General features: G+C 43.7%; 1 protein-coding gene across 1 annotated transcript in view; it reads left to right on the top strand.

The window, feature by feature from the left end:
- Positions 1-21451, top strand: part of LOC128691015 (sialin) — a 139242-nt gene that overhangs the window by 45716 nt on the left and 72075 nt on the right. Inside the window, exon 3 of the mRNA XM_070089261.1 lies at positions 16288-16493. Within this exon, the coding sequence (XP_069945362.1) occupies positions 16288-16493 (206 nt within the window). The remainder of the gene's footprint in view (positions 1-16287; positions 16494-21451) is intronic.

Here is a 21451-nt window from a genome sequence, read left to right as displayed (position 1 = left end):
GATAAAGTAACAGAAACAAGACACGAGAGAGAGGGGTGGGTTGCTTGCATCTTCTTGGACTGCAAGAAGGCCTTCGACACAGTTCCTCACAAGAGATTAGCGCAGAAGCTAGGGGATCAGGCGCATGTAACAGGAAGGGCACTGCAATGGATCAGAGAATACCTGACAGGGAGGCAACAACGAGTCATGGTATGTAATGATGTATCACAGTGATGAGCGGGGTTCCACATGGGTCGGTCCTAGAGCCATTGCTATTTTTGGTATATGTGAATGACATGATGGAAGGGTTAGACTCAGAAGTGTCCCTGTTCGCAGACGATGTGAAGTTAATGAGGAGAATTAAATCAGATGAGGACCAGGCAGGACTTCAAAGAGACCTGGACAGACTGGACACCTGGTCCAGCAAATGGCTGGACCAGGTGTCCAGCCATTTGCTGTGTCCAGCCACTTGCTCTGTGTGTGTGTGTGTGTGTGTGTCCACACACACACACACACGCACACACATAGCTTGGTCACGAGTCTAACAGCAACATTAGGGCTCCCTGTATCTTACAGTTTTCAGGGTGTATTTAGTAACTTGAAGAGGTCGGTAGTCGTGATGGGGTCAGTGAATAACCCTAAAAGTGAGAAACGAGATTACCAAAGTGAGAAAGGTAAGGGAAAGAGCACAGTTTTATAGCAAATTTAAAAGTGCCAATATTGGATAGAAGAGAGAGGGTGAGACACACCTACCAGGCAGGCGCTGCTGCTGCCATTATTGATCATAATAATACAAGTATCAATAGGACAAGTGGTGACTCAAAGTGAGAGAGATAAGTGCAGAGATAGGTTAGTCTAGTGGGCGAGCAGCAAACGAAGCATTACAGTGAGTGAGAATACAACAAACACAAAGAAACAAAACATGACACAAAACTAGAGGGAAAACTGCAGAGTAGCATCATTCTCGGGCATCTGCTGCCTTTGATATATCTTTGAAAAGTTTGGAGAGTCTCACTATTTTTGGAGCCCGGTCATGGACCAGCCTCGTCTGGTGCTTGCCCGGTCAGCCAGGTGGTTGCTGCTGAAGGCTCGCAGCCCCACATATCCATCATAGCCTGGTTGATCTGGCACCCGGTGAAGATACTTGTCCAGTTTCCTCTTGAAGGCTTCTACACCTGTTCCAGACATGTTTCTGATTTCTTCTGGTAAGCTGCCCATAGACAGGTTTCCTGTCAAAAAATATGGAAAGAAGTGTAAATATCTGGGAAGATAAGTGGAAACCTTAAGAGAACGAGAGGAGTGAATATGATTGTAGTCAGATGATCAAGCTATCTGCGGAATTATTTGGAAGGATCAGACACAGCGCGACAGTGCCAGCAATGATAACAAGTAGCCCACTACTACCATTTCATTGCCATTTCTCATAGCTGAAAGTTAAGAGACCACTCACCCCTAGAGGGTCTGAGTGTCAGAAGTATTTATTAGCATTTAATAAGGATGAGATGAATAGGGGTTAGGAGGTAAAACACCAGTGTGCAGGCATGGATAAACAATATAGGTCCCTTACAAACACACACACACACACACACATGCACACACACACACACACATATGCACACACATACACACACACACACACACATACACACACACATAAACACACACACACATAAAAGCACACACTCACACACAGACAGCTCAAAAAAAGGGAGGAAGACTGGGGAAGGAGACTAGATGAGCTGGAAAGGAAGATGGAGGAGAGGTTAGCAGCAGAATGCAGGTGGAAGCAACATGCCACAGTAGCAGAAACCAAGATACAGAGATTAGAAGAGGAGCTGAGACATCTGAAACAGCATAGAGACAAAGATATTACAGAAGTAGCATCGGCAATGGCTACATCCGACACAGACAACGGGTCTGAAGGGCGCATGTGAAGCTAAACTGTATGCAGAGGTCCTGTCAAACCCACACAGGGCCAAAACAAAGGCAGGAAGCATTCTAGGACAGAATGAGAGGTTGAAAGACATTGAAGAAACTAGGACATGAGCAGGGACCTTACCAGACACTTGTGGGGGCCAGGCACAGGTGAGCAGGAAGGACAAACCAATGAGCATAGGGGCCATAGCTAGGGAAGGGACTGAAGGAAGGAACACTCCACAAGAAGGAACTAAAACACCTCAGAGGATGCAATGGGAGTCACAGTGGGAGGTGGAAAGGGAGAGATCAGTTTTTGTCTATGGGCTAGACAAAGCTAAAGGGAAAACCTATGATGAAAGAAAGCAGGTGGAGAAAAAAGCGATTGAAGGTATCATGAAGGTGATAGGCGAGGGAGACATGACCCAGGTGGCAAATTTTCAGAGAATCGGGTGGTTCACAAAAAAAAAGGAATCGGCCTCTCAAAGTAATTTTCAAGGCAGAATCAACCCGAACCATGATCCTGCAGGAGAAAGCACGGCTGAGAGGCAAACAGGAGTTCATGAGTGTGTACCTCGATCGAGACAGAACACAGGAGGAAAGGATGATACTGAAAGAGAGAATGCAAAAACGAAAGGAGGAATGGGAGGAAATGAAAAAGGAGAGCAGAATAACCGAGGAACAAGTGGAAGGACAAGCACACCCCCCAGAAACACCTGCAGAAGGACTCCAGCCACGACACCCCCAAGGCAACTGAACAATCCAAACCAACCATCACACACCGATCCCTCTGTTCCCACCCCCCGCACCACAGTTACAGTATTAGAAGAGAGGTTGAAGGTTTGGTACACAAATGCGGATGGATTAACGAATAAACATGAGGAATGGCAAGAAAGAATCAATGAGAAGTCCCCAGACATCATAGCAGTTACAGAAACAAAACTCACAGAGACAATAACAGATGCAATCTTCCCACCAGGATGAGGAAAGATAGAAGGGGCAGAGGGGGAGGAGGGGTTGCTCTGCTCATAAAAAACAGATGGAAATTCGAGAAAATGGGAGGCATAGACGAGACGGGAGAAAGAGACTACATAGTAGGTACACTTCAGTATGGAAAGCACAAGGTGGTCATTGCAGTGATGTATAATCCACCACAGAACTGTAGGAGGCAAAGAGAGGAATATGAAGAGAGCAACAGAGCAATGGTGGACACACTTGCTGAGGTGGCAAGAAGAGCTCACTCCAGCAGAGCAAAGTTGCTGGTTATGGGGGATTTCAACCACAGGGAGATTGACTGGGAAAACCTGGAGCCACATGGGGGTCCCGAAACATGGAGAGCCAAGATGTTGGATGTGGTGCTGGAAAACCTTATGCACCAACATGTTAAGGACACTACCCGAGTGAGAGGGGAGGATGAACCAGCAAGATTGGACCTTGTGTTCACCCTGGGCAGTTCAGACAATTAGGGCATCAAATATGAGAGTCCCCTAGGAGCTAGTGACCACGTGGTTCTGTGATGTGAATACATAGTAGAGTTGCAAGTGGAGAGAGTAACAGGAGTTGAATGGGAAAAGCCTGACTATAAAAGAGGGGACTACATAGGGTTGAGGAACTTCCTGCAGGAGGTTCCGTGGGACAGAGAACTGGCAGGAAAGCCAGTAAATGAAATGATGGAATATGTAACAACGAAATGCAAGGAGGCAGTGGAAAGGTTTATTCCCAAGGGGAACAGAAACAATGGGAAGACCAGAACGAGCCACTGGTTTACCCGAAGGTGTAAGGAGGCAAAAACAAAGTGCGATAGAGAATGGAAAAAGTACAGAAGGCAGAGAACACATGAAAATAAGGAGATCAGTCGCAGAGCCAGGAACGAGTATGCACAAGTAAGGAGGGAGGCCCAGCATCAGTATGAAAATAACATACTATCGAAAATCAAGACTGACCCGAAACTGTTGTATAGCCACATCAGGAGGAATACAGTCAAAGACCAGGTGATCAGATTGAGGACAGATGGTGGAGAACTCACAAGAAATGATCAGGAGGTATGTGAGGAGCTGAACAGGAGATTTAAGGAAGTTTTTACAGTAGAGACAGGAAGGGCTTCGGGAAGACAGCACAGAAGGAAACATCAAGAGGGAATATACCAACAAGTGTTGGATGACATACGAACAAACGAGGAGGAGGTGCAGAAGCTGCTAAGTGACCTTGTTACATCAAAGACGATTTGACCGGACATCTCCCCATGGGTCCTTAGAGAAGGAGCAGAGATGCTGTGTGTGCCCTTAACCACAATCTTCAACATATCCCTTGAAACTGGGCAACTACCTGAGAAATGGAAGACAGCAAATGTAGTCCCCATATTTAAGAAAGAAAACAGAAATGAGGCACTAAACTACAGACCTGTGTTTCTGACATGTATTGTGTATAAAGTCACGGAGAAGATTATCAGGAGAAGAGTGGCAAAACACCTGGAACGGAACAAGATTATAAATGAAAACCAGCATGGGTTCATAGAAGGCAAATCCTGTGTCACAAACCTTCTGGAGTTTTATGACAAGGTAACAGAAGTAAGACACGAGAGAGAGGGGTGGGTTGATTGTGTTTTCCTAGACTGCAGGAAGGCCTTTGACACAGTTCCCCACAGGAGATTAGTGCAGAAGCTGGAGGATCAGGGGCATATAACAGGGAGGGCACTGCAATAGATCAGGGAATACCTGACAGGGAGGCAACAACGAGTCATGAATCGACCCTTGCAACCACAACTAGGTGAGTACACTCGCACACAAACACACACATATATGCTCATACACATACGCACACATATGCAACCAATCTAGAGTGTAATCGACATGTGCATAGAACAAAATGGTAATTAGCACACACATAGACACAGACACAGACAGACAGACAGACAGACAGACACACACACACACACACACACACACACACACACACACACACACACACACATGCACACACACACACACACCCACACACACACACACACACACACACACACACACACACACACATACATACACATGCACACACACATACACACACACACACACACACACACACACATACACACACACACCAGGAGCTGAGTCTCGACCCTTGCAACCACAATTAGGTGAGTACACACACAGAGACATTGCCAAACATCATAGCTCTCACAGAGACCAAGCTCACAGGAATGATAATAGACGCCATCTTTTAAACCGGTTATAAGGATTATTTGGTGTTCTGGTAGCGGGGAGTAAATGATACGTCTTTGGAGGCTTCTTTGTTTACTGTTAAGTAGTGGTGGGTACACAGGCTTGTGTGTTTGTGCCCATGGCCCGGGCAGGGCCATCCCACGAGAGAGAGCTGGGAGGCCTTGTGTCTTGCTGCTAGGCCGCTGTGTGAGTGAGAGAGAGGAAAGTCTGGGCATACTGAAGTGGCAAGGCCTATAGGTGGCAGCACCAGCATGGCGCGAAATATGAACTAAGCTGGCAGACAGCATGGGCTGTCTGTGCAGACAGTACAGGCTGTCTACATACGCTCAGCCACCTACCGCGCGTCGTCCCGACGCGACAATACTGGTGGTAAAAGGAACTCGGTCGCTCTCTCGTAGGAACAGGGCACAGAACACAAAATAAAAACATATACGTATATACATATGAACTTGGAAAAAAAACTTCCTACAGGGAGGGAAGAAAAAAACATGTGGGGTGTGCTAAACATCGTGGTCAAAGGCAGTGAGCGTCGATGGGCATCACTGCACGCCTTCCTGCGTCTGGACAGATACTGCAACACAGGAGACATCGCTGCGGCTGAGCTGTGACGTAACAGGGTACGGTCTCCTCTGGAACGGTGAAGCAGTCATCGTAGGAGTCGCTGCAGGTTTTCACTCAACCTGGGGCACGACATGCTGGTGCCCTCGAGTGAGGCGTCGACAAAACTCGGCAACTGGGCAGGACTTCTGGCAAGCGACTCAGGAGGACACTTCTCGACTGGTACTGTCGCTGGGCTGTCACTGCCGGCGAGCGTGGAGCGAGTTGTGGAGCGAGTCGTGGCAGAGACGACTGGGCGAAACATCTGGGAGTCGTAACATCATACACCAGACTGCAGTGAGAGAGCTAGCAGTCAAAGTGACATCTTCTTTGTGCAGGCTGCTCACTGAAGCTTGTGACACGAGGCTGACACAGCGTGTCATTCTCTCGACAGTTGGAGTTATAGCAGAGGTTAGTCTAAGCGTCCCCAGACTTGTTTCTCTACATATAACTGCACTCTGAAGGTCTGGAGGTGAAGTGAAACAAATCTCGATGGGAATCGTAGCAGGTACGATTCTGCAGAACATCACGAGCGACGAGCATAAAAGCTTTCTGTACAAGAGGGCTCGGTCACTCGGGGCTGTCTGATAGCTGTCAAACACACTGGTCACACGGGTGACTTAACACAGTGGTGCTACTCAGGTCTGGCTCAGACCTCACTAGACACACGGAAACTACACACACCCACGGTACACTAACATGTGAGAACACTGACTGAGAGGAATTAATTAACACACGACATATATCTTCTCTTAGTCTTCTCGACAATATTTTAATAATTACTGAACACTCGATGGTGACATCATGTGATGTCAGGCGTGATGACGTCAGCAGCACTGACGTCAGCAGCACTGTGACGTCAGCAGACATCTCGAGGTGACGTCAGCAGACATCTCGAGGTGACGTCAGGCAGACATCGTGATGTCATGAAGTCGGGCAGCATCATGGGTGACGTCAATGTGATGCGGGCAGCACACCACAGCATGAGGCCTGGGACATCTGGTAACTCACGTGGCAGGTAGATCCACGTGACATCGCCCACACCCATGTGGCGTCGTGATCTACGTGGCGTCGTGATCTACGTGGCTCTACGTGATCTACATGCATGCTGGTCCATGTAGCTTCGAGTGGCCTCGGGCACTCGGATACACAGCTCTGGCAATGAATCACATGAAAAACAGCAGAAAACACAGCAGAGGGAGTGGGCAGTGGTGAGTGTATGGTAGACGGGTGAGCGTGAGTAGGGCGAGCATGGGCAAGGTGAGGAACGGCCACTTCCTCTCCTCCTCCCCCACCCACAAACACGTGGAGAAGCTCACACTGGACGCAGAAATCACCACAAAACTCACCTCTGTCTTGCTTAAACAGCTGTGCTGAGCTGAACAACAAAAGCAGCAACATACAAGTGACGCTGAACATGTGACTTGAGAAACAGCATGGGACACTGTAGCGTGGGGTCACTTACAATTCTCGGAGAATTTCGGCAAATTTCGGCTGGATCCTGCTTGTACCTGTGTCTAGATGCTCAAACGTGCAGACACGACATCAGGATAACTCGTTGAGAGACGGATGCTTGTTGTATGGGGTGATGAAGTGAAGATGACTTCATACCTCTTCCTTCCTCTCTCAGGGCAAACACAACTGCTGCGACCACCGCTTTCCACCATTTATAAAAAAAGGATTATTTGGTGTTCTGGTAGCGGGGAGTAAATGATACGTCTTCGGAGGCTTCTTTGTTTATTGTTAAGTAGTGGTGGGTACACAGGCTTGTGTGTTTGTGCCCATGGCCCGGGCAGGGCCATCCCACGAGAGAGAGCTGGGAGGCCTTGTGTCTTGCTGCTAGGCAGCTGTGTGAGTGAGAGAGAGGCAAGTCTGGACATACTGAAGTGGCAAGGCCTATAGGTGGCAGCACCAGCATGGCGCAAAATATGAACTAGCTGGCAGACAGCATGGGCTGTCTGTGCAGACAGTACAGGCTGTATATAATAAGAGAAGCAAGTAATCTAGCATGTCAACGATATGAGTTAAGTCTGTATAGTTGAATCAAGTACTTGTAGAAATAAGGATTATTTTTCTTATTATTGTTAAGTAAGAAATACTATATTAGCATGCAACTATCAAAGTTTGAGGGATGGGAAGCAGAAGTGATGAATGTACACACACACACACTTACCAGTCATGTGTACAAGTGACATGCACACACACACACCACAGTTATATGTACACATGACGTGCACATATACACAACCGTTAGCAGTGGGCACCCCATAAGAGTTAGTAAATAAACACACCTACCCCTCATATACCTACCTTCACACACACAAATTCATGCTCACTCCCATTCACACACTCTCACTCTCACACTCACATATACCTAAACAAGCACATATACACTTACACACACATACAGACACAAAGAGAACCCTTGGTTTACCCGAAGGTGTAGGGAGGCAAAAACTTAGTGCACCAGAGAATGGAAAAGGTACAGGAGGCAAAGAACCCAGAAAATAAAGAGATTGTCGAAGAGCCAGAAACGAGTATGCACAGATAAGGAGAGAAACCCAGCGGCAGTACGAAAATGACATAGCATCGAAAGGCAAGTCTGACTCGAAACTGCTGTATAGCCACATTAGGAGGAAGACAACAGTCAAAGCCCAGGTGATCAGGCTGAAGAAAGAAGGCGGGGAACTCACAAGAAACGATCAAGACGTATGTGAGGAGCTCAACATGAGATTTAAGGAAGAATTTACAGTGGAGACAGGAAGGCCTCTGGGAGGACAGAACAGAGGGGGACACCAGCAAGGAATATACCACCAAGTGTTGAATGACATACATACAGCTGAGGAGGAGGTGAAGAAGTTGCTAAGTAACCTTGATACCTCCAAGGCAATGGGACCAGACAACATCTCCCCGTGAGTCCTTAGAGAGGGAGCGGATATGTTGTGTGTGCTACTAACCACAATCTTCAACACATCCCTTGAAACTGTGCAACTACCTGAGGTATGGAAGACGGCAAATGTAGTTCCCATTTTTAAAAAAGGAGACAGAAAAGACGCACTAAACTACAGACCTGTGTAACTGACGTGTATAGTATGCAAAGTTATGGAGAAGATTATCAGGAGCAGAGTGATGGAGCACCTGGAACGGAACAAGAGTATAAATGACAACCAGCATTGATTCATGGAAGGCAAATCCTGTGTCACAAACCTTCTTGAATTTTATGATAAAGTAACAGAAGTAAGACACGAGAGAGACGGGTGGGTTGATTGCATCTTCTTGGACTGCAAAAAGGCCTTTGACACAGTTCCTCACAAGAGATTAGTGCAGAAGCTAGAGGATCAGACACGTATAACAGGAAGGGTACTACAATGGATCAGAGAATATCTGACAGGGAGGCAACAGTTAGTTATGGTATGTGATGACGTATCACAGTGGGCACCTGTGGTTAGCAGGGTCCCACAGAGGTCGGTCCTACTACCAGTGCTATTTTTGGTATATGTTTACCTGGAGTTTACCTAGAGAGAGTTCCGGGGGTCAACGCCCCCGCGGCCCGGTCTGTGACCAGGCCTTCTATATGTGAATGACATGATGGAAGGGATAGACTCAGAGGTGTCCCTGTTCCCAGATGATGTGAAGTTAATGACCTTTCAACATCTGAGTTCTTACCTCTCCTAGTGGCCTACGTCTCACCTCTTGGCGCTATAAAAAGCTCCATTCTGTCACTTCATCCCCATATTGTTTCATACTATGGAACAATGTTCTTCTCCAGACTGAGGGACTGACCACCTCAAAACTTTAAGGGTGATGGACTGATTACATCGTCTTCAAGTATCTTCTGCTTCTATCAACTTTTCTGTACTTGACTGAAGAAGCCTACTGTGTAGGCGAAACGTTTCATAATAAAGATACCTAACTGTTGCATATGTGTCTTACCTAACAACCTGTCGGTATTTTATACCATTTTAATGTTCAATCTGTCAGACACTGCAACACAAGGGTATCTTGGTACAGACCTGCAATCAACTTCGACAACTTCCACTAGTGAGAGCGGCTGGATTTGAGAGGGACCTGACCTTTCAACATCTGAGTTCTTACCTCTCCTAGTGGCCTACGTCTCACCTCTTGGCGCTATAAAAAGCTCCATTCTGTCACTTCATCTCCATATTGTTTCATACTATGGAACAATGCTCTTCTCCAGGCTGAGGGACTGACCACCTCAAAACTTTAAGGGTGATGGACTGATTACATCGTCTTCAAGTATCTTCTGCTTCTATCAACTTTTCTGTACTTGACTGAAGAAGCCTACTGTGTAGGCGAAACGTTTCATAATAAAGATACCTAACTGTTGCATATGTGTCTTACCTAACAACCTGTCGGTATTTTATACCATTTTAATGTTCAGGTATCGGTGACTTGATAGAAGCTGAAGTGTCCTTTGATGTCCACGTTTTCCATAGTCTAGGAATATACACACTGATACACTCTGTTCCACAAGGTTTGTCTTTATTGTTCACAATCTTATCACTAAATAAGCTGATCACACTTCTCTGTAAGTATTTGTGTTTTGTGAGACACTTTGTTCACACTAAATGCACGGGTCAGTGTTCTTTGTTGGTTATCCTGGAGTCAGTGTGGCTCCCAGTAGGGTGAAAAGTAAACTGAAGACGCCACAGCCTCCTACGCCGTCACTGTCCCTAGCACATAAAGGGAAAGCTGACCTAGTACTTTTTGCTTCCTTGCTAAACTTCCACTATGAAGCAAAAAAGAATGCTTGATTCTTGCTGTCTTAAGCATAGACAATAATATACACTATCTTTACAATGGCAATAAAGTGGGAGCAGGACTTTCCTTAAATGTCCTGCTAAGGTAAGAGATGGACTGTCTCTTCTTAAACTAAACTATTTGCAACACCGGACTTTTGCAAGGAGCGGCGACTGCGTGACCACGTCATTCTGAGAGGGCTGGAAGTGGCTGAAGGGGGCTGATATCCCCCTCCTGGAGAAAATTTCTTCACAGCAAGTGCAAAATCATGAAGCTTGGGAAAGGACAAAGAAGACCGCAGTTGAAGTACATGCTCGGGGGGTCAAAGACTACAAACCTCACTCAAGAAAAAATATCTTTGGGTGAGCTTCACACCAAACACATCCTCCTGCGGCCAGGCAAACATAAGAATAGCATTTCAACATCTATGCAAGGAGTCATTCACAACAGTGAACACTGTGTAAGTTATGTCCATATTGGAGTATGCGGGTGTAGTATGGAATTAGAGAAAAGGCAAAGGTTTGCAGCAAGACTAGTCTCAGAGCTAAGGGTTATGTCCTAAGAGATGTTAATGAAAATCAACCTAACGACTCTAGAGGACAGAGGGATAGGAATGACATGATAACGACCTGTGAAATATTGAGAGGAATTGACATGAACAACGATAGACTGTTTCAGAGATGGGACTAAGGAACTAGGAGACACAACTGGAAGTTGAAAACTCAGATGAGTCACAAGGATGTTAAGAAGCATTTCTTCAGCACTAAAGTTATCAGGAAGTGAAACAATCTGGAGAGTGATATAGAGGAAGTATGATCCATACACAGTTTTAAGAAGAGGTGCATATTATGCAGTGTATTGATGAATATTGTACAAAATAAACGCTCCATATATAAAGTCATTTTCTGGGATTTGTACTTAAACTGGACGTTTATTATTCCTTGTCAGTCGGAGTGGCCAGGAGAAGAGAGTGAGGTGTGTGTGAGTCAGTAAGTTGAGCACAGCACCTCCAGCAAGATGTCCTAAGATGTCAAGCTTTGACTTTGTAGCGATTTTTTTTTTTTTTTTTTAAGTTTATACCATAGATTAGTTTACTGGTTTAAGTGCTTGTTTCAAAAAATGCGATTTCTAATAATGATAGAGATTTCCAGTGAATACTAGAAAGGACTGCCCCTCTAGCATCCAGCCTGTTACTGGGTTTTTGTAGCAAGTAGTCAGTATCCTGGTCCAATTATCCATTAGAATTTAGTAGTAAGATTCAATAGTGCTTCAGGATTACAACTGGTAGGCTACTAACTAAAGAAATTAAAATTTAAGAAGTTTATTAATAAAGATAAAGTTGTCTAGATGGACAATATCAAAGTAAATCAAAGTAATCAATTTAACATAATATAGGATACAAGTTCCTACACTTCTCTCGTGTAGTGTTGTGCTGAAGACACATATCATATCTTTACGGCATTTAAGTACTGTCTGGTACATTGTTAGCATTTAAGAACATAATACTAATATATACAAGTAAGTTTGTGTGTATGTGTGTAAGTGCTCTAAGTAGTTCACTATGTCTCAAGACTCGACTCGACTTAACCAGTGACTGACTAAAAGTCCTCACATAAACTAACTTCTTGACCAACCTGGCAATCAGAACAGTTTGCTTGAACAGTAAAACGACCGATTCGCCTAACAGCAATATAACAAGCAGCAGCAACACAGAATCAGGAACAAGGAGATAACACAAGGACCCTAAGTAGGGACCATCTGCAGATCCTCCACAAAAGTAACAAAACTCCCATACTACTGAATCTAAGTTCAGCATAAGAAAATCCCCGACTATGACGGTGCACAGATACCAGTACAAATTAGGTCAGAGCCTACACCTCAGAACCTGAGTTTCTCAGAGTGTCAGTGTGACACACAACCTCAGTAAAACATCGAAAATCACTAAGTCCAGGCTATGCTCTGTGAACAGAGTTACACAGAACTAACAAGAGAGAGCAACAGAGATGATGTTCCAACTAGGGCCAACAAGGGAGAGCTGGAGAGGGAGTTCAATTTGGAATCATCGTCCAACAGAGAGAGAGCTCCCGAGCAAGAGGCAAGGGAGTCTCCTCACCCAGGTGAGGTGTGAACACCCCACCCTGGTCACGTGGCTCTCCGTGGACTGCTGCTGCCCAGCAACTACAGAGAAGCCGGCAGCAAAACAAGCAAGGCGGTAGTTACAGTAGTTAGACAATACGGCAGCTACTTAACACTCTCGAGCAATGAGTACTGAATAAGGTGTAAATGTTACATCTTATCTAATAATATAACTAAGTCAAATAATATAAAGCATTATATTTACGATTTAGCTAATATTGCAAATATTAGCAATATAAAATTATGTGAACATGTAATATACATTATATACATTGTGATCCATTCAGGGGTCGCAGTAGTGCTCTCATGTTTACCTATAAGGCATTAGTGTTTGAGTTTTGGAAAAGTGCTTTTACAGCCTGCAGGTTGAGCAGCCTGCAGAAGGACGGGGGGGGAGGGTGTCACAGAGCCTCTCAGTTTATAAATATTTACACAAATAACCCGCACGTAGAAGAGAGAAGCTTACGACGACGTTTCGGTCCGACTTGAACCATTTACAATACCGTTCCAGTCACGGTATTGTGCCTTTTTTTGTTATTTATAAATATTTGTTTTTTACTCACTAGTAGCAGTGTGCTAGTGAGCTAATGTAAGTACTGGGTAAAGGTGAACTGGAGTGTGGTCATGTTGGTTGTAGTAGAGTACATTGTACATTTTATATGTTACCTTAATATATATATTATACTTTTGAATAGGTGAGCTTTGTGTTCTTCCTCGTAATACATAGACCATACAAACTTATGCTTTAAAATTTGTATAAAGGTAAAAGCTGTCCCTAGATTGGTTTATTTTTCAGTGTTAAACAATATAAATGCCCCTAAACTAGGCAGGTCGTTTACCCTTCAGAAGCCAGGACTCTCATTTATGTTATGTAGTCGAATAGCGTAACAGTACGACAAGTCTCTTAGAGCAGGGTGTGAGTGTACCTAGTAGCGACCAACAAAGAGGCTGGGCCAGAAACTACAGATCGACCCCTGAGACCACCAATACGTGTGTACACACACACACACACACACACACACACACACATGGGAGGTCCCGAAACATGGAGAGCCAAGATAATGGATGTGGTACTGGAAAACCTCATGCACCAATATGTTAAGGACACTACCAGAGAGAGAGAGAGGGGAAGATGAACCAGCAAGACTGGACCTTGTGTTCACCCTGAGTAGCTCAGATATCGAGGACATCACATATGAAAGGCCCCTTGGAGCTAGGGACCACGTGGTTCTGAGCTTTGAATACATCGTAGAGCTACAAGTGGAGAGGGCAACAGGAGAGAATGGGAAAAGCCAAACTATAAAAGAGGGACTACACAGGTATGAGGACCTTCCTGCAAGAGGTTCAGTGGGAGAGAGAGTTGGTAGGAAAATCAGTAAACGAAATAATGGACATGACAACAAAATGCAAGGAGGCAGAGGAGAGGTTTGTTTTCTAGGGAAACAGAAATAATGGGAAGACCAGAGGTTTAGGGAGGCAAAAACTAAGTGTGCTAGAGAATGGAAAAAGCACAGAAGTCAAAGGACCCAGGAAAATAAAGAGATTAGTCAACGAGCCAGAAACGATTATGCACAGTACGGCAGTACGAAAACGACATAGCATCGAAAGTCAAGTCTGACCTGAAACTACTTTACAGCTACATCAGGAGGACGACAACAGTCAAGGACCAGGCAATGAGGCTGGGGAAAGAAGGCGGGGAGCTCACAAGAAACGACCAAGAAGTATGTGAAGAGCTCAACACGAGATTTCAGGAAGTATTTACAGTGGAAGCAGAAGGGACGCTGGAAAGACATAACAGAGGGGTACACCAACAAGGGATATACCAACAAGTGTTGGATGAAATACACACAACCGAGGAGGAAGTGAAGGAGCTTATAATTGACCTTGATACCTCAAAGGAGGTGGGACCAGACATCTCTCCGTGGGTCCTTAGAGAGGGAGCAGAGACACTGTGTGTGCCACTAACCACAATCGTCAACACATGCCCTGAAACTGGGCAACTACCTGAGGTATGGAACACGGCATATGTGATTCCCATCTTTAAGAAAGGGGACAGAAACGAAGAACTAAACTATAGACCAGTGTCACTGACGTGTATAGTATGCAAAGTCATGGAGAAGATTATTAGGAGGAAAGTGGGGAATCACATGGAACAGAGCAAGGTTATAAATGGCAGCAAGCACGGATTCATGGAAGGCAAATCCTGTGTCACAAACCTATTTGAGTTTTATGAAAAGGTAACTGAAATAAGACATGAGAGGGAGGGGTGGGTCGATTGCATTTTCTTGGACTGCAAGAAAGCCTTCGACACAGTTCCTAACAAGAGATTAGTGCAGAAACTAGAGGATCAGGTACTGCAATGGATCAGGGAATACCTGACAGGGAGGGAACAGCAAGTCATGGTACACGATAAGGTATCACGGTGGGCGCCTGAGACGAGCGGGGTCCAACAGGGGTCACGGGTCACTACTAGGATCAGCGCTATTCTTGGTATATGTGAATGATATGACGGAAGGGATAGACTCAGAAGTGTCTTTATTTGCAGATGATGTGAAGTTAATGAGAAAAATTAAATCAGATGAGGACCAGACAGGTCTACAAAGAGACCTGGACAAGTTGGATGCGTGGTCGAGCAACGGGCTCCTAGAATTTAACCCTGCCAAATGCAAAGTCATGAAGATCGGGGAAGGGCAAAGAAGACTGCAGACAGAGTATAGGCTAGGCGGCCAAAAACTGCAAATCTTTCTCAAGGAGAAAGATCTTGGGGTGAGTACAATACAAAGCATGCCCCAGGAAGCACACATTAACCAAATAACTGCTGCGGCATATGGGCGCCTGGCAAACCTGAGAATAACGTTCCGATACATCCGTAAGGAATTGTTCATGACTCTTTACACTGTGTACGTCAGGCCCATGCTGGAGTACGCAGCACCAGTTTGGAACCCACACCGGGTCAAGCACGTCAAGAAATTGGAGAAAGTGCAAAGGTTTGCGACAAGGCTAGTTCAAGAGCTAAGGGGACTGTCCTACGAAGAAAGGTTAAGGGAAATCGGTCTGACGACACTGGAGGACAGGAGGGTCAGTGGTGACATGATAACGACCTACAAAATACTGCCTGGAATTGATAAGGTGACAGAGACAGGATGTTTCAGAGACTGGACACAGAAACAAGGAGTCACAATTGAAAGTTGAAGACTCAAATGAGTCATAGGGATGTTAGGAAGTATTTCTTCAGCCACAGAGTTGTTAGGAAGTGAAATAGTCTGGCAAGTGATGTAGTGGAGGCAGGAACAATACATAGTTTCAAGACGAGGTATGATAAAGCTCATTGAGCAGGGAGAGTGAGGACCCAGTAGCGGTCAGAGAAGAGGCGGGGCCATGAGCTGAGTCTCGACCCCTACAACCACAAATAGGTGAGTACAGTGGACCTACGAGTACTAGTGAATCGGTCAACTTATGACAAGAGTATTCGAAAACATTTTTCTTTGAGTGAGAAGTCTAACAACAGCACCAAGAACACGAGAACAAAAAGTTCAACAAGAGAGAGGTCTTAGGATTAATAATGTCGCCAACATACGCCAGTTATTTCCTTCGTGCACTGATGAATTATGTATCGAAAATTCACTAACATATTACACTGAACTTTTCCAACACCACATTTTATCCTTGTACTTCTTCTCAGGGCCGAAGGAGTTGTGGGGTTGTCGCCACACTTTGGCACTACTGGGGTTTCTGGGACTGTCTCTGGTGTACGCCATGCGGGTCAACCTCTCCGTTGCTATTGTTGCTATGGTGAAAGAAAACAACACTGCACACTACAACAATACATACGATAACGATGGGTGCCCAGTACCAGACGATTACGATGATAACGACTCCGGAAACTATGTGAGTAAACCAATGTTGCTTACCAGAATGCGAATTAAGTTAATTAAATTAATATATATTTCGTGCCGAATAGGTAAAACTGGTCAATTAGCAAGAACTCATTTAATATTAAGCACTTTCTAAAATTTTCTCTTATACGTTTAAAGAATTTTTTTTTTATTAATGTCACTGTGAAAATTAATAATTTTGTAACAAAAGAACCTTAGAAAACTTACTTAACCTTATCATAAAAAGTACAGTTTAATTTATCCTAATCAAGCAAAATAAATTTTTGACAAGTTTTCTATAATTTAATAATAAACAGTGAAATATATCTTTTTCATTAGATTCAGAATGATTTTTGCAAAATTATTGCATTCATAAATTTCCGCTTGCCTTATTCGGCAAGAACACCGTTGCTATTTAAGGTAAAATCGGAAGTTTTATCTATTCGGCACGACATATATATATATATATATATATATATATATATATATATATATATATATATATATATATATATATATATATATATATATATATATATATATGTCGTGCTGAATATGTAAAACTGGTCAATTAGCAAGAACTCATTTAAAAATTTTCTCTTATACGATTAAAGATATATTTTTCTTGTTAATGTTAATATAAAAATTAATAATTTTGCTCCAAAAGAATCTTAGAAAACTTACCTAACCTTATTATAACAAGCACAATTTATTTTAGCTTAACCCAATTAAATATATTTTAGATTTGTTTGCAATAATTTAATACTAAACAAACACAGTGAAATACATTCTTTTCGTTAGCATCAGAATGATTTCGGCGAAATTATTGCATACACAAATTTTCGCTTGTCCTATATGGCAAGATGTGCATTGCTATTTAAGCCAAATAAAAAATTCCAAGCGCATTCGTGACTACTCACATTGTCAAGGAACTATGAAATTAATACAACAAAGGAAGGGATATGAAGTGTCTAGATCACACCTCACAATCATATCCCACAACAAAGAAACACCTGACGCGCTGCAATACCCGACTCATAAGAAAAGAGGAACACTGCAGTAGGTCCGTTGGCCCAACTAGACAGGTCCTCACGACAACCCACTAATAAAACAAAACATTCCCAATTGTCCTCAAAGATTCTTAAAGTCTTATGATATACTTAATAATAATAAAAATTTACGCCTTACCAAAGCAGATCAAATAAATGCAATAGTAATTATGAAAGAAAATGATTACCAAGAAAAAATTAATAATCTCTTAGATGATACTGAAACCTATTCTAAACTTAGGAAGAATCCCTTAGAAACCGTTAACAGCAATTTCAATAAAACAATAAAACTTCTACTGAAAGGCAAAGATGAATTAATTAAATAATTTACTTCCACTAATCTATCTTTGCCTTACATGTATGGACTAATAAAAACACACAAACCAGGTAATCCAATCAAACCAATTATTAGCTCCATAGGATCAGTTTCGTATAAATTATCCAAATGGCTTGTCGACATTTTGAGCCCTATTGTTGGTAAAATTTCTAACTTTAATGTTAAAAACAACATAGATTTAGTTGATAAATTAAGCTCCTTGACTGACTTAAATGATTTCAACATGGTTAGTTTTGATGTTACATCCTTGTTTACAAAAGTTCCAGTTGATGATTTATTAAGTTTCTTATCTGAAGAACTTGTTAATTATGATTTACCATTGCCAGTTCCTACTATCATTTAACTTATTAAACTTTGCATTGTTGATGCAAAATTTGTATTTAATGATAAGTTTTACGCTCAGAAATTTGGTATGGCAATGGGAAATCTTCTTTCACCTGTTCTTAGTAATCTATACATGGAATTTTTTGAATCAAGGCTGCTTCACACAATCCTAACTAAGAGAACTAAATGCTTCACTGGGGGGAAATGCTGTCATGGATCGAGTCATGGCTCACTAATAGGAAGCAGAGAGTGTGCATAAATGGGGTTAAATCTGAGTGGGGATCTGTAACAAGTGGCGTTCCACAGGGATCAGTCTTGGGTCCGTTGTTGTTTATAATATATATCAATGACCTTACACAAATAACCCGCACATAAAAGAAAGAAGCTTACGACGACGTTTCGGTCCGACTTGGACCATTTACAAAGTCACACTAACCAGAAGTGGGGCAGGACGGCTATATATAGGCAGGAAGAGGTGGTGGTAATAGTAGTAGTAGTACAAGAATGGTATATAATACCGACAAGATGAAATTAAGACACATGCGCAACACCCGGGCATCAAACTGTCTTACAACAAACAGCATTATTTGTTTCCCATGCACGTTAATTAAGACAGATGTGGGTATGTGCACTGCATAAATCCAGTGTTTTCCCTCATTTTCACCTACAGTCTGGCCTCTTCTCCCTCCCCCGTGATGAGGGGGTTGGCGGAACTGACTGGTCACACTTCCACGTTATTCTCAACACTACACTCTATTTCCCCAACACTTGTCTCTAATTATTTCATACATCGACACGTATTCATTTCTAAGTCATTTCGAAGTCCAGACGTACATGCATAGGGGTCTTGATCAGCAGAATGCATGTACCTGTGAAGGTGTTTTCACAAAATACAACTTCAACAACAAGAACATCAACTGGGACCAGGTAAACCATGTCCTAAACGAAACATGTTGGGAAGATGTCTTAAATGACATGGATCCAAACCAGTGCCTTGAAAGAATCAACTTCCTGGTAGCCGAAGCATGTTATAGGCATATTCCCCTAAGAAAGAAGAAGAGCAGGAGTAAACTGGAGAGAAAAAGACGCTCCCTCTGCAGAAGACGACGAAGAGTCACTGAGCTCCTCAGGAGTGCTAGAATATCTGATACACGAAAGGAAGCGCTGACCAGGGAAGTGGAAACTATCGAACTTAAGCTAAATGACTCTTACAGGAACCAGGAGAGGCAGGAGGAGCTTAAAGCCATTAGTGAAATTGAAAGAAATTCAAAATATTTCTTTTCATATGCCAAAAACAAGGCAAATACCACATCTAGTATCGGGCCCTTACTCAGACAGGATGGGACTTACACAGATGACAACAAGGAAATTAGTGAAATATTGAAATCCCAGTACGACTCTGTGTTTAGTGAACCACTAATCGGTCTGAGGATCGACGACCCAAATGATTTCTTCATGAATGAGCCTCAAAACTCCATAAATGTATGCCAGATTTCCGACATTACCCTAACTCCGATAGATTTCGAAAAAGCCATTGACAACATGCCTATGCACTCAGCCCCGGGCCCAGACTCGTGGAACTCTGTTTTCATTAAGAACTGCAAGAAACCCCTCTCGCGTGCCCTAAGTACATTATGGAGGAGGAGCTTGGACATGGGTGAAATTCCACAGTCACTTAAAACAACGGATATAGCCCCACTCCATAAAGGTGGCAGCAAAGCATTAGCTAAGAACTATAGACCAATAGCTCTGACGTCCCACATCATAAAAATCTTTGAAAGAGTGCTAAGAAGCAGGATTGCAAATCACCTGGATTCCCAAAATCTGCACAATCCAGGGCAACATGGGTTCAGGGCAGGTCGCTCCTGCCTCTCACAACTACTGGATCACTATGACATGGCCTTGGATGCACTGGAAGAAAATCAGAATGCAGATGTAATATACACAGACTTTGCAAAAGCATTTGACAAATGCGACCATGGCGTAATAGCCCATAAAATACGTGCTAAAAGAATAACTGGGAAAGTGGGGAGATGGATCTTCAACTTCCTAACAAATCGAACACAAAGAGTAGTGGTCAACAGAGTTAAATCGGAGGCTGCCATAGTGAAGAGCTCTGTTCCACAAGGCACAGTACTCGCCCCCATCTTATTCCTTATCCTCATATCAGACATAGACAGAGATATACACCACAGCACCGTATCATCCTTTGCGGATGATACTAAGATCTGCATGAGGCTGTCATCTGCTGAGGACGCGGTTAACCTCCAAGAAGATATAAACAAAGTTTTCCAGTGGGCAACGGTAAACAATATGATGTTCAATGAGGACAAATTCCAACTACTCCGTTATGGAAAACTGGAGGAGATAATAACTAGAACAGAGTATACTACCGACTCCGGCCATACAATAGAGCGGAAAAATAATGTAAGGGACCTGGGAGTAGTAATGTCTGAGGATCTCACTTTCAAGGATCACAACAGTGCCACGATCGCACGTGCAAAGAAAATGATAGGATGGATAATGAGAACTTTCAAAACGAGAGATGCTAAGCCCATGATGATCCTTTTCAAATCACTTGTTCTCTCTAGGCTGGAATACTGCTGTAAATTAACATCTCCATTCAAAGCAGGTGAAATCGCAGATTTCCTTTACTGCACGTATAAGTTCTGTCAAGCACCTTAACTACTGGGAACGTTTGGAAGCACTTGACTTGTACTCGTTGGAAAGCAGGAGGGAGAGATATATCATAATCTACACTTGGAAAATCTTGGAGGGAATGGTCCCAAATCTGCACACAGAAATCACTCCCTACGAAAGTAAAAGACTGGGCAGGCGATGCAAAATTCCCCCAATAAAAAGTAGGGGCGCCATTGCTACACTAAGGGAAAACACCATAAGTGTCCGGGGCCCAAAACTGTTCAACAGCCTCCCATCAAGCATTAGGGGAATTGCCAATAAACCCCTGGCTGCCTTCAAGAGAGAGCTGGACAGATACCTAAAGTCAGTGCCGGATCAGCCGGGCTGTGGCTCGTACGTTGGACTGCGTGCGGTCAGCAGTAACAGCCTAGTTGATCAGGCCCTGATCCATCGGGAGGCCTGGTCATGGACCGGGCCGCGGGGGCGTTGATCCCCGGAATAACCTCCAGGTAACCTCCAGGTAAGCATGGCTCATGGTGCTGGAAGCAGATGTGTAAATTAAGGCTTTTTGAGGTTTGTATATATGATAATCTTGGCCCACTACCACCACTCATCAACCTC

Source organism: Cherax quadricarinatus, chromosome 27 (genome assembly GCF_038502225.1).
Source record: "Cherax quadricarinatus isolate ZL_2023a chromosome 27, ASM3850222v1, whole genome shotgun sequence".
Lineage (NCBI taxonomy): Eukaryota > Metazoa > Arthropoda > Malacostraca > Decapoda > Parastacidae > Cherax > Cherax quadricarinatus.
This window is presented reverse-complemented; position numbering and strand designations above follow the sequence as displayed.